A 16,525-nucleotide genomic window follows, 5' to 3' on the forward strand; every position below is an offset into this window, starting at 1 on the left:
GTTGTTATTAATCGCACACACAGGAGACAGCAAAGCATACTTACTCATCAGCCACACAGCTTACACTGACGGTAGCCGTATCAAACAACTTTAACATTGTTACGTTACAAATATGCGCCACACTGTGAACCCACACCTAAAAAGAATGAAAAACACATTTCTGGAGAACATCTGCACTGTAACACAACATAAACACAACACAACCATTACCCAGAATCCCATGCAGTCCTAACTCTTCCGGTCTAGATTATACACCCCGCTACCACAACCCCCCCACACATCAACCCCCCCCCCCTCTCCTTGCGTTGGTTGAGCGGAAGAGTTAGTGCTGCATGGGATTCTGGGTATTGGTACCGTCAGTGTAAGATGTGTATTGGTACCGTCAGTGTCAGATGTGTATTGGTACCGTCAGTGTAAGATGTGTGGTTGCTGAACTAGTACGGAAGAGTTAGTGCTGCATGGGATTCTGGGTATTGGTACCGTCAGTGTAAGATGTGTATTGGTACCGTCAGTGTAAGATGTGTATTGGTACCGTCAGTGTAAGATGTGTGGTTGCTGAACTAGTACGGAAGAGTTAGTGCTGCATGGGATTCTGGGTATTGGCACCGTCAGTGTAAGATGTGTGGTTGCTGAGGTAGTACGCCTTGCTGTCACTTACGTGTGGTCAAGCAGGTACACTGTTAGGGCAGACTGTAGAGGGCGGTGTCATCACGCTCTGATATTCGGGAGTCTCCCGGGGAAAAATGAGAGGATTGGCAAGTATGACGCTATCAAGCGCCATTCATTCAAAACTCGCGGGCTGCACTAACATCAAATGTCCACATTAAAGTGCGTGCCGGTGCGTGTGTCGGAGACCCCTGGTTAATATAGCACAAAGCATTTAAGCTCTGTATGCAGTGTTTTTCATTTTAAATTGTAAATTTTTTTTGTGGCTCCCATCACTTTCTTTAATTTGTGAAACTTGCCAAAATGGCTCTTTGAGTGGTAAAGGTTGCCGACCCCTGGTCTAGCTCCATCCTATCTTGCTGATTGTATTGTACCTTATATCCGGGGAAGAAATCTGCAATCTAAGAACTCCGGCTTATTAGTGATTGCCGGAGCCCAAAAAAGGTCTGCGGGCTATAGAGCGTTTTCTATTCGGGCTCCAGTACTCTGGAATGCCCTCCCGGTAACAGTTAGAGATGCTACCTCAGTAGAAGCATTTAAGTCCCATCTTAAAACTCATTTGTATACTCCAGCCTTTAAATAGACCCCCCTTTTAGACCAGTTGATCTGCCGTTTCTTTTCTGCTCTGCCCCCCTCTCTTGCATGGAGAGGTTATTAGGTGACCACAGATAACGTGCTAGCTGTTCAAAGTCGGGACCCGGGGTGGACCACTCATCTGTGCATCAGTTGGGGACGTCTCTGCGCTGCTGACTTGTCTCCACTCAAGATGATCCCCTGCTGGCCCCACTGTGGACTGGACTCTCACACTATTTTGTTAGATCCACTATGGACTAGACTCTCACACTATTAACTAGATCCACTCGACGTCCATTGCACCGGTCGCCCGGGAGAGGAGGGGGTCCCCACATCTGCGGTCCCCTCCAAGGTTTCTCATTGTCATCCCATTGAGTTGAGTTTTTTCTTGCCCTGATGTGGGATCTGATGTCGTTGTGGCTTATGCAGCCCTTTGAGACACTTGTGATTTAGAGCTATATAAGTAAACTTTGATTCATAAGTCCTTGGGTAAAATGGTCCAATGAGAGCAGTCAGGGCATTGAGGGTTTCTGGTTTGGTGGCTGCAGGATTAGGTGTCTGCTTTTTGCAGATGATGTGGTCCTGATGGCTTCATCTGGCCAAGATCTTCAGCTCTCACTGGATCGGTTCGCAGCTGAGTGTGAAGCGACTGGGATGGGAATCAGCACCTCCAAGTCCGAGTCCATGGTTCTCGCCCGGAACAGGGTGGAGTGCCATCTCCGGGTTGGGGAGGAGATCTTGCCCCAAGTGGAGGAGTTCAAGTACCTCGGAGTCTTGTTCACAAGTGAGGGAAGAGTGGGTCGTGAGATCGACAGGCGGATCGGTGCGGCGTCTTCAGTAATGCGGACGCTGTATCGATCCGTTTTGGTGAAGAAGGAGCTGAGCCGGAAGGCAAAGCTCTCAATTTACCGGTCGATCTATGTTCCCATCCTCACCTATGGTCATGAGCTTTGGGTTATGACCGAATGGACAAGATCACGGGTACAAGCGGCCCAAATGAGTTTCCTCCGCCGGGTGGCGGGGCTCTCCCTTAGAGATAGGGTGAGAAGCTCTGCCATCCGGTGGGAGCTCAAAGTAAAGCCACTACTCCTCCACATGGAGAGGAGCCAGATGAGGTGGTTCGGGCATCTGGTCAGGATGCCACCCGAACGCCTCCCTAGGGAGGTGTTTCGGGCACGTCCGACCGGTAGGAGGCCACGGGGAAGACCCAGGACACATTGGGAAGACTATCTCTCCTGGCTGGCCTTGGAACGCCTCTGGATCCCCCGGGAGGAGCTGGACGAAGTGGCTGGGGAGAGAGAAGTCTGGGCTTCCCTGCTTAGGCTGCTGCCCCCGCGACCCAACCTCGGATAAGCGGAAGAAGATGGATGGATGGATGGATGATAAGTCCTTGGGTAAAATGGTACTTTTTTTGTGATACAACTTATTAGGTAAAAAAATGTTTTTTAAATATTTAGAATGTATATCGCATTTTCTTGTTGTGTGCAGCCTTAATACAAACTCACATTTTCACATTAGTACTACTTTTATAAAAATGTGAGGCCTGACTTTTTTCATAAGGGGGAGGGCATAGAAATGTCTGGTACTGGAGTTAGATCCATATATAAATGTTCTAAAAGCTAAGAAACAACAAAACCAAATTCAATTAATATTAAACCATACTATTAATGATTGTACATAATGAAAGAAACATATTGTCAGCACAAACTAACTGTAGAATTGTTGGAATACTTACCGTGCTTATTGCCAAGCTAACATTAGCAATGCTTCATTTAACATAAAAATGGCTGCTGAAACAAAACTTGATTTGGATGATAGACGTTTGGCAATTTACAGGTACTATCTGGGCATTTTAAAGTAAACACACGTTCTAAACTTCGGTTAAGGTTGACTGGGGTTCAAACTCGTACCGATTTATGACTTTAAACCACAGCAAACTTGCTGGAACTCACCCATTACAAACTGCTGACAGGCCGGCGATCGAGTTATCGGCGCTCGACTGCTTTCGCCTGCTTTCAAATGCAGTCGCGGGAACGCTGAACCCAATCAATGCCTGGCGTCATCGATCATCTCGATAGTACAACAACTGCACGGATTCGCCCAAGGAGGGGGGTCAGTGTTCGTTTTTCGCTAACTTTGTGTACTGTAATTGACAGAAAGTGGGAATAAACGTTTAACTTTCTACTTAGTTAATGTTTAACCCAAAGCCAGACTTTACGCTAAGTGTAACAAGTTAGCCTTGATTCCAGCTAACAGCCACCTAGCTCGCTGTTGTTGTTAGCCCTGCGTACTGTTATTATAACTTCATGTTTGTTTCTAAAGTGTTGGTTTGTTCGACAGTGATTGCTGGCAGGATGCAGAACAATGTCGTGGATGTCCTTCACTGTGAGGAGCTGCTGAAGTCCACACTACACTGCGATGACAAGGAGAAGGTAGTCTAGAGACATTGCATGTTGTTTACACTTCCATCATTTTTTTGATTGATTGAGACTTTTATTAGCAGACTGCACAGTACAGTATATACTCTGTACAATTGACCACTAAATGGTAACACCCGAATAAGTTTTTCAACTTGTTTAAGTTGGGGTCCACTTAAATTGATTCATGATACAGATATATACTATCATCATAATACAGTCATCACACAAGATAATCATCAGGGTATATACATTGAATTATTTACATTGGCCCTGCGATGAGGTGGCGACTTGTCCAGGGTGTACCCTGACTTCAGCCCGATTGAAGCTGAGATAGGCTCCAGGTCCGCCCTGAGATCGGTAGGTTGTGAGTTCAAATCCCGGCCGAGTCTTACCAAAGACTATAAAAATGGGACCCATTACCTCCCTGCTTGGCACTCAGTATCAAGGGTTGGAATTGGGGGTTAAATCACCAAAAATGATTCCCGGGCACGGCACCGCTGCTGCCCACTGCACCCCTCACCTCCCAGGGGGTGAACAAGGGGATGGGTCAAATGCAGAGGACAAATTTCACCACACCTAGTGTGTGTGTGACAATCATTGGTACTTTAACTTTAACTTTAACTTTTTATCATCACTTCAGTCATCAACAATTGAGAACAGAGAAATGGACATTGAAACGGTGTAGGTCTGACTTGGTAGGATATGTACAGCAAGTAGTGGACATAGAGAGAGAGAGGTCAGAAAGCATACGAAAAAGTATCTACGTTTGATTATTTACATTTGATTATTAACAATCCGGGGAGGGTGTTAGTTTAGGGTTGAAGTTGCCTGGAGGTGTACTTTTATTGCGGTTTTGAAGGAGGATAGAGATGCCCTTTCTTTTACACCTGTTGGGAGCGCATTCCACATTGATGTGGCATAGAAGGAGAATGAGTTTAGACCTTTGTTAGATCGGAATCTGGGTTTAACGTGGTCAGTGGAGCTCCCTCTGGTGTTATGGTTATGGCGGTCATTTATGTTAAGGAAGTAGTTTGACATGTACTTCGGTACCAGGGAGGTGTAGCGAATTTTATAGACTAGGCTCAGTGCAAGTTGTTTAACTCTGTCCTCCACCCTGAGCCAGCCCACTTTGGAGAAGTGGGTAGGAGTGAGGTGTGATCTGGGGTGGAGGTCTAGAAGTAACCTGACTAGCTTGTTCTGGGATGTTTGGAGTCTAGATTTGAGGGTTTTTGAGGTGCTGGGGTACCAGGAGGTGCATGCGTAATCGAAAAAGGGTTGAATGAGAGTTCCCGCTAGAATATTCATGGTGCTTTTGTTGACCAGAGAGGAGATTCTATTGAGAAATCTTGTTTGTTGGTTGACCTTTTTGATGACCTTGGTTGCCATTTTATCACAGGAAAGATTAGCCTCTAGAATGGAACCTAGGTAGGTGACCTCATCTTTCCTGATGATAACAATGTCACCCACTTTTATAGGGAAGTCACTGACTTTCTTAAGGTTGATGTGGGACCCAAATAGGATGGATTCCGTTTTACCCAAGTGTATGGATAGCTTGTTGTCCATCCATCCATCCATTTTCTACCGCTTGTCCCTTTTGGGGTCGTGGGGAGCCTATCTCAGCTGCACACGGGCGGAAGGCGGGGTAAACCCTGGACAAGTCGCCACCTCATCGCAGGGCCAACACAGATAGACAGACAACATTCACACTCACATTCACACACTAGGGCCAATTTAGCGTTGCCAATCAACCTATCCCCAGGTGCATGTCTTTGGAGGTGGAAGGAAGCCGGGGTACCCGGAGGGAACCCACGCAGTCACGGGGAGGACATGCTAACTCCACACAGAAAGATCCCGAGCCCGGGATTGAACTCAGGACCTTAGTATTGTGAGACACATGCACTTCCAGCTCAACTTATATAATGTTCTTCTCCGCAGCTTCGCACAAAGTTGGCCAAGCTTCGTAGGGAATATCTCAAGACCGCCCAGAAACTAAAGGTAACGGCGAAACAGTTGTTGTATAGTGTTGTTATCAGTGGTGTGCCGTGCTGGCCTAACATAACCAGAAATCATGATCATAATTAAAGATGAAAGTATTTTTTTATTTAATTTCCCTAAATATATATAAAAGTATTCATATTCTCTTCATGTCATATTATGCTCCTTCCAGCGCTCCGCAATGTTCCCCTCTATCTTCCTTTTTTTAGTCTTTCTATCACCTCCTGCTCCAGCCCGGCTGCACCAAATAATAATATAAATCCATTTAATAAAGTCAAATACAAAAAAGGAAACAACAGAAGTATCCCACACTTCTCTTTTGTAAAGTAAATCTGTACAGCCGATATGGGCATCTACATCAACTATATGATTTGCCTGAGTAGCTGGACAAGACAAAAAAAAAAAAGCTTAGACTGGGGAAGACTTGTGTAGCTGTTGTCGTTCGATGAAATCTTTTGATATTTTACAGACATTTCTTTATTCCCGCGGTATTAAAAATACGGAACAAAGTGTGTGCGCAATACATAACAATACGGGACCATTTCGTTTTTCAAGGGACGGGTGGCAACCCTAAGTGTTGTGTTGTGGGGGGTTTTCTCACTTAAGTGTGTGTTTACAGCGCGCTGAACGACAGGAAGCTGTGCGGAAACATGTGAAGGACGATGTCCCTCAAAACCAGGACCAAAGAGACCCAGAGGGGACGTCGTCGAAACCCAGTCCTGCCCCTTCGTCAGTGCCACTGGATACTGTCCGTGGATTTGCTCCATGTAGGTCTCTTACTATTTAATAATGATTTTTCTGAGGAATTTTGGATTCAGCTCTTGTATTCTTTCTTAAGACAGTGCAGGCATGTGCCTAATGTTGTGGCCGGTTACATTCTCCGTCAGGTCCCGCAGACTCCAGCGGCAGCAATCATGTGAGCAGGATTCCGCTTCCCGCGAACCTTGAACACGGCGATGCCTCCAGTCCGGCCCTGCGCCTTCGGACGCGCCGCAGCCGCCTTCGCTGGCAGATGCAGAGCGCCGACGTCTTGCATAGCACAGACGAGAGCGACGGTCGAGGACGTTCTCATGTGCCTGCGGAAGAAACGTCGAGGTTTGGGAATGAACGCCAACCGTCTCCACCGGAGTCGGGGTCGCCTTCTTTGCTGCTTTCGCACTGGAACTCTCAGGCACGCACTGACCCAGAAATTGAGGAGGGAAAACAAAAAGTAGACAAGAAAACAGAGGTGTCAGATGGACTAAAACAAAGCAGTCCTGCGGTACTCACAGAAAAAGGACCGACTGACAGAGTTCTATGTGACGAAACAAGACAAACAGGTGTGGAAAAACAGGAAGAGACAACGGAAGCAGATGTGAAGAGCGAGAGTCTACTGGATTCCTGCACACTGGTGGAGGGACTACTTTTCCCTGCGGAGTACTACGTCCGCACCACGAGGCGCATGACACTTTCCCAGAGCCAGCCCGACATGCGAGCCGTCATTCTCTGCCAGCTGAGCCCGGGGAGGAGGCCTCGCAGGGGCCGAGGCCAAAGATCGAACTCCCAAGCGCGCCAAATTCCCGCCGAGCTCAGCAGCAACAGTGAGCATTCGGGCACAGCGTCCATCGGTGAGGCCGTCACGGAGGCCTTTTCACCCCCTGTAGTCGCCGCTGCTCGCCCCGGGAGGGGCCGAAAGAGGAGAAGAGGGCGTGGCAGGGGGAGCAATCTGGTCCACAGATGTTCCGCATCACCAACTGTCACCCCAGCCTCACCTCAAGGGAGTGATTCCTTGAAATCAGTCAGCACGGCATCTGAACACCATCAAGCCACGCCCCCTGAGATGCCTGAATCTCAGAAGGTGTTTCCCATCTTTATGAAGAGCAGTCAGACTGTCACGCTCACTCCCACACCCTCAGGTAAGAAGACTGTAGTGTTTGTAAAATGAAGTTAATTATAAAACTACAGTAACCTAACCCCTAGAAAAACTATCTGGGAGGTCCTCTTTTATGCTCATAAAACCCAATAAATAACCATCCAAAAACTGCCAACAATACTCCATTTACCTTTTGCGACTTGGCTGGTGAGCTGCTTCCTCACCTCGGAGCTTGTGAAAGTTTATTCTAAATCATAAATCATGCCTCTCACCTGGATAGTAAAAGGATGAGGATGTAATCCGACAAGTTGGTCCACTTTGACAGCCAATTTAGACCCGGTATTGGCGAGAAAGACACAAGAAGACACTTGGTTCCACCCCCCTTTTCTTCGAGAGGATTATGAGTCATTCTTCATCTAAACCGGAATATACAGTAACAAGATTCTATCAGTAGGCATCCTAATGACAGCAGGCCTTGTACAGTAAGTGATGTTTTATTATGGTTGTTGGCTCTCATGTCTGCGGTCAGTAGTATTGATGATGATGTTGGCGGAGAAAAAAACAAAAGTTGTGATGCGTTTTTGAAATTATGCGCCGTGTATGCTTAAAATGAGCAAAATGTGTAAATATTACATCTTATTATACATGTGCCCGTTACTACGTTACACATATACTTACAGCATGTTTATAAAACCTTAATTGAGGTGTTTAGACTTAGACAAACTTTAATGATGCACAAGGGAAATTGTTCCACACAGTAGCTCAGTTACAAAGGATGGAAAGGATAATGTAAACAACGGCACAAAAAGAGCGCGAAAACAAAAGGTATAAAGTAGACTAAAAATGTACCATAGTACCAATATAAAATATAACATATATGTAATATTTACATATTATATATACAGTATATAATATATATTGATATATTATTATATTATATTATATTATTATATATGATATAGATGTTTTTTAAGGGCTTAATGGGCAGAATAGAGCAACTCCCAAAGGCTCTATTGTAAGCAGACTTTTGATTGCATTTATTTAACAGTTAGAATGTGTAAAAAAAAAAAAAAATATATATATGTGTTCTTGTCTTACATAAGGATTGTGAATGATGGTCAAAATTCCAAAAAAAAGTGCATTTTCCCTTTATGCTGTATGCTAAATGTTAGATTTTTTTTTAGGTGCACAGAACTGGCGGTCCCTCCTCCTGCCCTCCCCCAGACTCTCCACCATGCCATTACTCTCTCTCTTCACGCCACCGGTCAGCAGCCTGATGAAGTTTAAACTCCACCAGGACTTCCACCTGCCCGATGACCAGTTTGCTTCGCTGAAGCTTAAGAAATTGCGGCAGGCGGTCGTGGGATCGGGAGTCGAATCTTTTGCGTCGCCGTCCTACAACACACGTAGCGGTGTCTTGAGGCGCTGCGGCACGCAGGCGGCGCCTCTCGAGCTGCCGCTCAGCTTGACGCCCACACTTGGCCAATCACCTCCGTGCGGTCAGTCAAAACAAGTTGAGCCCACAAACACAGATCCGGACTATTCTGGTAGCTCACGTTTGGACGAGCAGCCATCATTGCAAGAGCAAACAGACTGTCTGTGTGTCGACCCCAGACTGGAAGCTCCGCCCACCTCTGAGGACAACCAAGGGGGCGCCGCTCCTGTGGGAGAATGTCTCAAGCGGTCCCCAAAAGAAGTAAAAAATAAGCACAGTGTCCATTCTCAGCTGCAACTCAGCCCCCCGGGGGCCTCTGCCCCACCGCACCCGCACTCCTCCGCCCTTCCCTCCAGCCCGATGCTACCCTCCCTCGGGGTTACCCCCCTTGCTGCGGTCGCCGCCCTGCCCCTTGCCTCCAACGCCCCTTCTCTGTCCCTTCCTGCCCCGCACAGCCCCTCTAGCCAGGCCTTCTCCCCGGCAACGCTGTCCCCCCACCCCAAAGCCGAGGAGGCGAGCCCTCACATGGCCGCCTCAACAACTGGCACCCAAAAGACAGAAGCGGTGGAGGACCAGAGGAGATGCACCCTTAAGGTAATGAACGTCTAACATGTTGTGGGGTCGCTCAGGTTGAATACTGTTAGAAGGTTGCTGGTTCAATTCCCCGACGTGCTGTGCAGGCGCCCGCAGGAGGTCGTCTGGTGGACGCCTGCTGTCTGCTCGACTCTGACGGTCATTTGTGCGTTGCCGCGGCGGGAAAGTGGGCGGTGTGTCTGTGGAGTCGGGAGGCGTCGTCGTCATACGCTTGGACACTCCGACACACGTGGACCTTCAGCGAGGTGAGTATTCACGCACCCATAAGTTATCATGTTTATTCAGATCTAGTCCAGATTTCACATTTGTCAGCAGTGTAAACATAACAATTAAAATCTCATCCGTCAACAACACCGTCAAAAATGGTAAGGTCTTGACTCTGTTGCGACATCTTAAAGGGGACACTTTGCCAATATCTGATATTCCGATATTGTCCAACTCTTAATTACCGATTCCGATATCAACCGATACCGATATATACAGTCGTGGAATTAACACATTATTATGCCTAATTTTGTTGTGATGCCCCGCTGGATGCATTAAATAATGTAACAAGGTTTTCCAAAATAAATCAACTCAAGTTATGTAAAAAAATGCCAACATGGCACTGCCATATTTATTATTGAAGTCACAAAGTGCATTGTTTTTTTTAACATGCCTCAAAACAGCAGCTTGGAATTTGGGACATGCTCTCCCAGGTTGAGGTGGGCGGGGTTGGGGGTTGGGGGGGTATATTATAGCGTCCCGGAAGAGTTAGTGCTGCAAGGGGTTCTGGGTATTTGTTCTGTTGTGTTTATGTTGTGTTACGGTGCGAAGGTTCTCCCGAAATGTGTTTGTCATTCTTGTTTGGTGTGGATTCACAGTGTGGCGCATATTTGTAACAGTGTTAAAGTTGTTTATACGGTCACCCTCAATGTGACCTGTATGGCTGTTGACCAAGTGTGTCTTACATTCACTTGTGTGTGTGAAAAGCCGTAGATATTATGTGATTGGGCCGGCACGCAAAGGCAGTGCCTTTAAGGTTTATTGGTGCTCTGTACTTCTCCCTACGTCCGTGTACACAGCGGCGTTTTAAAAAGTCATACATTTTACTTTTTGAAACGGATACCGATAATTTCCGATATTACATTTTAAAGCATTTATCGGCCGATAATATCGGCAGTCCGATATTATCGGACATCTCCAGAAAAAACATCACCCGTCAACGCATCAAACTTATCAGCCAGATGAAACGCCAGCTTCACCACAAAGGTGTTTTGAAAGGCTGATAAAAAAATTTGCCCCAAAGAAAGGTGTAAATCTACATTTGAAAAAATAAAACATTTAATTAAGTCAATGGTATCTAGAAGCAGGTAGTTGACTGTATCGACTTGAAAAAAAGATATTGTGCCTCCTCATTCTTCCGGATCTTATTCTTCATGCTCACGCTTTTATTTTGTCGAATGCCCGCAGCCTGTGATCAATGTATTTCCTGTCCCGGACGCTTCCGGTCTGGTGTGCGTGACTCTCGGTCAGCTGGAGATCAGAGAAGTCAGGTAAATAGTCGAGGAAATTCCAAATATTTTCATGTTTAATAAAAGATTTGAAACACACTAACGGCGTCCTTAGGGTGCTGTCGTGCCGCGGCCTCCAGCTCGCCCTGCTGTGTGACGGCGGCATCCAGGTGGTGGTGGGCGTGGCCCGGTCCAGGGTGGTGACCTACGGGCACACGGCGACTGGTCCGACGCTGGAGGCGCTGACGCTCTCGCACGACTGCAGGTAACCCAGAAGACGCCTTCTCCTCGCCCCTTCTCGCTCGCTGACGCACCACCACGTCTCTCACCAGCGTGTCAGGCCGCCGCTTGCTGGGGTCGCCTGACGTGTGCGTCGGGGCGCTGGCTCCCGTGGACGGACTCCCGGACGCTTTGATCGGCACCGATGAGGAAGGACGCCTCTTCGTCTGGTAAGACATTCTGTCTTTTACGAAGATAACTCAGGCAGCGGAACTTTGCGCTCATGTCGTGTCTTTGTGGTGTTTAGGAATGTGAAGAGTGGACATCTGTTGCAGACATTGGACCTGAGTGGCACTCTGTCACACACGTCGTGTCTCAGAGGATACTCCTACGGCGTAAGTCCACGCACACACACCTTGGATACGTCAAAATCAATGTGGTTCTGACTCTGAAAGTTTGTTCAAGATAGAGGTGGCGTTTACTGTGCGTCAGACAATTGACGCCTAAGGTCCAGAAAAGGGAAACATGTGTTCTTGTCTCACATACGAATTATGAATGATGGGTAAAATAATAACAAAAAGTGAAGTTTTCCCTTTTAAGTATGTAACTCACTGGCAGAATAATTTTTATGACCGGTAGTGAAGCCTATTTTTCCAAAGTGGGGTGTCATTTAGCTGGGTTGGATCAGAGGCGGCGTAGCATCCACGACGAAGGAGGTGTTTCCTTTGTGATGTCATGAAAAGCTGCAAACTTAAAACTGAGCGTTTAGGCGCCTTTTGATGGATTTTTCTCTCTGAGGATCTAAGACAGTGGTTCTTAACCTGGGTTCGATCGAACCATAGGCAGTGTTTCCCACACATTCATTTATTTGTGGCGGCCCGCCACGAAATAATTACGTCCGCCACAAATAAAAAATTAATTTTTTCTTTTTTTTCTTTGTCCTGTGCAGCTTCTCAGGCAAATCATATAGTTGATGTAGATGCCCATATAGGCTGTTCAGATTTACTTTACAAAAGAGAAGTGTAGGATACTTCTCTTGTTGCCTTATTTGTATTTGACCACTACTGTTTTCTGTTTATTTGTTACTGACTGTGGCAGGACACCTCTGCCTCTGTTTCACTTTATGTTGCTGGTAAATAATATGGTTGTAGTAGTAGGCTAAAGTTAAATTATTTAGTATGCACTAATTAAAGGGACAGAGCTTTAAGAGACATTTTAGCTTTTATATTTTATAAGATATATTTTTTGTAAGAACCACAATTAATATATATATTTCAGTGAATAACTTATTGTTCAAATCTGTATATAAATATGTACATAAAGTATTGTAATTATATTGTAAAATGGATGGATGGGTGGATGGATGGACCTTTAAAACAAAACTGTTATTATTAATTAGTAAGTATACATTTTTTGAGCCTTTTTAGAGAAAATCATATCATTGTAGTAAATTATGCAAATTACTCGATGATGTCATGGTGACCACGCCCATAGCCACGCTCCCACCGCCACAGGTATCTTGGCAGTTTATGGAAAACACTGCTAGGGGTTCGGTGAGTCGGCCTCAGGGGTTTGGCGGAGCCTCCGCCGCGGAGGTCAGGACACATCCGACTCATCGTGTAAATAAAAACTTCTCCCTATCAGTGTATTATGTATACCCCCAAACAATGTTCCCTCTAACTGAGTGGCCTAGTGGTTAGAGTGTCCGCCCTGAGATCGGTAGGTTGTGAGTTCAAACCCCGGCTGAGTCATACCAAAGACTATAAAAATGGGACCCATTACCTCCCTGCTTGGCACTCAGCATCAAGGGTTGGAATTGGGGGTTAAATCACCAAAAATGATTCCCGGGCGCAGCACCACTGCCCACTGCTCCCCTCACCTCCCAGGGGGTGAACAAGGGTGATGGGTCAAATGCATAGGACAAATTTCACCACACCTAGTGTGTGACAATCATTGGTACTTTAACTTAGATGTGCACACTGTGGCCACACCAGCAGCACACCTGTCCCAAACCTGACTAAATACCAAGTTAATGACGCCAAAAGGGACAAGCGGTAGAAAATGGATGGATGGATGGATGTTTTATTATTATAATCAAATGACAGCAGTCATTTCCATGGGATTATTTTCTAAAATAAGTGTTTTGGCCCACTTACAATGACAGTAACACAACATATTGTTTTTCATGAGCTGTGTACTAGTATTGTATGTCTGGGTGGGGGGTCCTGCTTTGGTAATCATTTGTACCCCTTTCCGATATCGCATTTAGTTCCCACTAAAACATTCACATTTTGCACAATGAGATGTAAACCTGGGATCATGTGTACATTCCTGTAACGTTCTGTTTGTAAAATATTTCTTAATTAGTATTTATTTAATAAATAACATCATTTCATGATAAATATTTTTAAATTAAGATTAAATTAAGAAAAAAACGTTTGATTTTTCACTAAACAAGGGTTCGGTGAAAGCGCATAGTAAACTTGTGGGGTTCAGTACCTCCAACAAGGTTAAGAACCACTGATCTAAGAACACATGTTAGTGTTTGTTGCTAAAGTGCTAACAGTGTGTGTGTTACTTATACTATCACACAGTAAGGAGGTGTGTGTGTGTGTTTTAGGGGGTGCTGTTGGTCCTGGTGCAGCATCCGACTCTCAGCGCCCCGCAGCAGGAAGACGACAAGAGGCAGCGAGAAAAGTTCCTCAAAGAAGAAGACGCCAAGAAGTCGTCGCTCTTCTCCTTGGTGGCAGTCAATCCTCACAACGCTAAAAGCGTCCTGGCGGCCCGTCTGGACCCGCCCACATCCTGGTCCGGAAGGCTGTGCGAGGCTGACGCCAGCAGCGCGGCCGTGGCGGGCGTGAGCCAGAGCGGCTGCATGTGCGTGTGGGGGTTGCGGGGGCCGCGGCGGGGCGCCGTGACGCTGGCGACCCCCGAGGGCGAGGGCTGGCAGCTGGCTCGCTGGGCAGAGGGCGGGTCCACGCTGGTGACGGGCCACCAAAACGGAGACGTCACTTTGCACTTTGACCTCCCTGCCCAGGAAGGTTTTACCTGATTTTAAGTTTCTGGATGAAATATCTCGTCAGGACTTTTAAAATCACACTTTTATTACTCCTGTCTTTACTTGAACACTTCATGTTGGAAAAAATAACTAATGTTTGCATTAAAATATTGTCAGTATTCTTAAAGTCTTATTTTATATTTGAATTACTGTCACTGGCAATATAAACTTTTTTTTTTTTTTTTTCATTTTTTATTTATCTCCTTCATTGATGTGCATCTTTGACCAATAGACAATTAAACCTCAGAAACTAAACACACATCTACACACCAATGCCTGAGAAGGAACAGGATGAAGAAAATTTTATATTTTCCTGCCCCCTTCAACATAATACATCCAAATATAATGAAAATAAACAAACAAAAAACACAAGTGCAAAACTTCATGAAGTACAAACCGAACAAAAAAAAGTAATATAAACCTCACGGGATGATACAAAACAAATACAAAACCAGACAAAAAAATAAGTAAAATAATAAATATAAAGCAAAATGTAAACACTTATGGCTGTCCATATGATCTTATTGTTCTGTCTTTATATATTTTTTTCAATTGGAATATATTTTTACAGTCTTTTATCTCATTGTAAAGAGACTTGTTTTTCATTGTTTGAAACACAAAAGTTACTCTTTCGATGGAGGATGAATACAGTAAATTAAACAAATTGATTAAAATACTTAATTGAAATAAGAAATGGTTATTAAATTGACCATGTAATCTTAAAAAATTTCTGTACAATATATATTTCATGACCAATAATTTATTTCATTAATTATTCATATAACACTTTTACACTTAGGATCATAAAATTATGTATATAGATTTTATTACATTTTATACAGTAAACTATTTGTACTTATATTTACTATCATTACTATTAACTAATAACTATTTGTACTTATTCGGCCGAGTCATACCAAAGACTATAAAAATGGGATCCATTACTCCTGCTTGGCACTCAGCATCAAGGGTTGGAATTGGGGGTTAAATCACCAAAAATGATTCTTGGGCGCGGCCACTGCTGATGCTCACTGCTCCCCTCACCTCCCAGGGGGTGATCAAGGGTGATGGGTCAAATGCAGAGAATAATTTCGCCACACCTAGTGTGTGTGTGACAATCATTGGTACTTTAACTTTAACTTTATTGTACTTATATTTTTTGTTCCAATTTAAGTTACTTTTAATTTTAGTTACGCACATAACCATTTATTTTTTTTATTTTTTTAAATAAAATAATAAAAACAGTTTATTTTAATTTCATGTTGAAAAACATTTTAGATTGCAAACAAATTCAGCAAAATTAATGATCACAATGATTAATAAAGTGGGTAGAGAATGCACACACTTCCGGTTTCACAATAATAGCGCTACGACACATCGGATGTCACTGCACTAACAAAATAAAAGTGGCAAAAACAGTACAAATCAGCGCCAGGGGATTGTAACCTCAATAAAGTAACTACAGTGTTTGTTGTAATTGTGTATCATAGATTTTAAAGTTGAATATATATCCATGTATTGATATTACAGTATTTAAAAAAAAATGTTTAAATTTTTTATTGAATTAGTATTAGCAGATACCTTGCAGCAATGAAGCGTTTGCCCACGTGACATGGTGCTCACTATTGGCTGATAGCGGACCAATCACAGAGCACTGTGTTCTCTGTACTGGCAGCTGATTGGCTAGGCCACTTCGCGCCTCTTTTTTATTATTGCTCGAGTAGTTATTTCTTGTGTTTTCTCAGCATGTTTTTGTGACAACATTCGAATTTGTTTGAATTGGTTTACTTAAATTTACGTCTTTCAAAGGTTCTTAGGCTTATGACACATAATCTCAAGCCTGGAAGGAAGCTGCTTAAAAGTGGAGAGAACGTGAACCTCCTCATTGCTATGCTAAAGAAGGTAGCTTAGCTAGAGCAGCCATGACGCAGCTAATTCTTCCATCAACTGTGAGTAAACAAATCAAATGTTAAAACTAGAAATGGAATTAATGTCTCCTTTAGGGATCTAGATCTTGAGGAGCCGTTCAAAAGACTGGCTCGTTATTATAGTTATTTTTATTTTATTTTTTTTATCAAGGAAACAATCACTAGTACCAGTTTATAAGAAGTAAATCAGAATAATTCAATTTACACAAATATTACTATATTGGTTGGAATTATTCTGTAATAGTGGGTGTACATTTGGTTTTTGTTATGTCATTGTAAAAATTACATAAAG

The 16,525-nt window shown here is 44.4% G+C and overlaps 2 protein-coding genes across 2 annotated transcripts in view; one reads left to right on the plus strand and one right to left on the minus strand.

Moving 5' to 3' along the window:
• Positions 1-3,235, minus strand: part of LOC133633834 (collagen alpha-1(XI) chain-like) — a 153,307-nt gene extending 150,072 nt beyond the window's left edge. The window contains exon 1 of the mRNA XM_062026568.1: positions 3,192-3,235. The gene's annotated coding sequence lies outside the window, so the exon portion shown is untranslated. The remainder of the gene's footprint in view (positions 1-3,191) is intronic.
• On the plus strand, positions 3,152-14,444 carry palb2 (partner and localizer of BRCA2). Its single transcript, XM_062026567.1, has 12 exons — positions 3,152-3,351; positions 3,580-3,671; positions 5,595-5,654; positions 6,274-6,421; positions 6,542-7,549; positions 8,691-9,535; positions 9,622-9,780; positions 10,988-11,070; positions 11,144-11,293; positions 11,361-11,477; positions 11,555-11,642; positions 13,868-14,444. The coding sequence occupies exons 2-12, from the start codon at positions 3,594-3,596 to the stop codon at positions 14,297-14,299; spliced, it is 3,168 nt and encodes a 1,055-aa protein (XP_061882551.1). The 5' UTR covers positions 3,152-3,351; positions 3,580-3,593; the 3' UTR covers positions 14,300-14,444.
• Positions 14,445-16,525: the final 2,081 nt, after the last annotated feature.

Source organism: Entelurus aequoreus, linkage group LG18, assembly GCF_033978785.1.
Source record: "Entelurus aequoreus isolate RoL-2023_Sb linkage group LG18, RoL_Eaeq_v1.1, whole genome shotgun sequence".
In the NCBI taxonomy this organism is placed as follows: Eukaryota; Metazoa; Chordata; class Actinopteri; order Syngnathiformes; family Syngnathidae; genus Entelurus; species Entelurus aequoreus.

Bases quoted from the DNA above. Each gene is read 5' to 3' on its own strand.
- palb2 (XM_062026567.1), top strand. From the start codon at position 3,594: ATGCAGAACAATGTCGTGGATGTCCTTCACTGTGAGGAGCTGCTGAAG. The intron at 7,550-8,690 runs GTAAGAAGACTG...ATTTTTTTTTAG, and splicing joins GCTCACTCCCACACCCTCAG to GTGCACAGAACTGGCGGTCC. The intron at 11,071-11,143 runs GTAAATAGTCGA...CGGCGTCCTTAG, and splicing joins CTGGAGATCAGAGAAGTCAG to GGTGCTGTCGTGCCGCGGCC.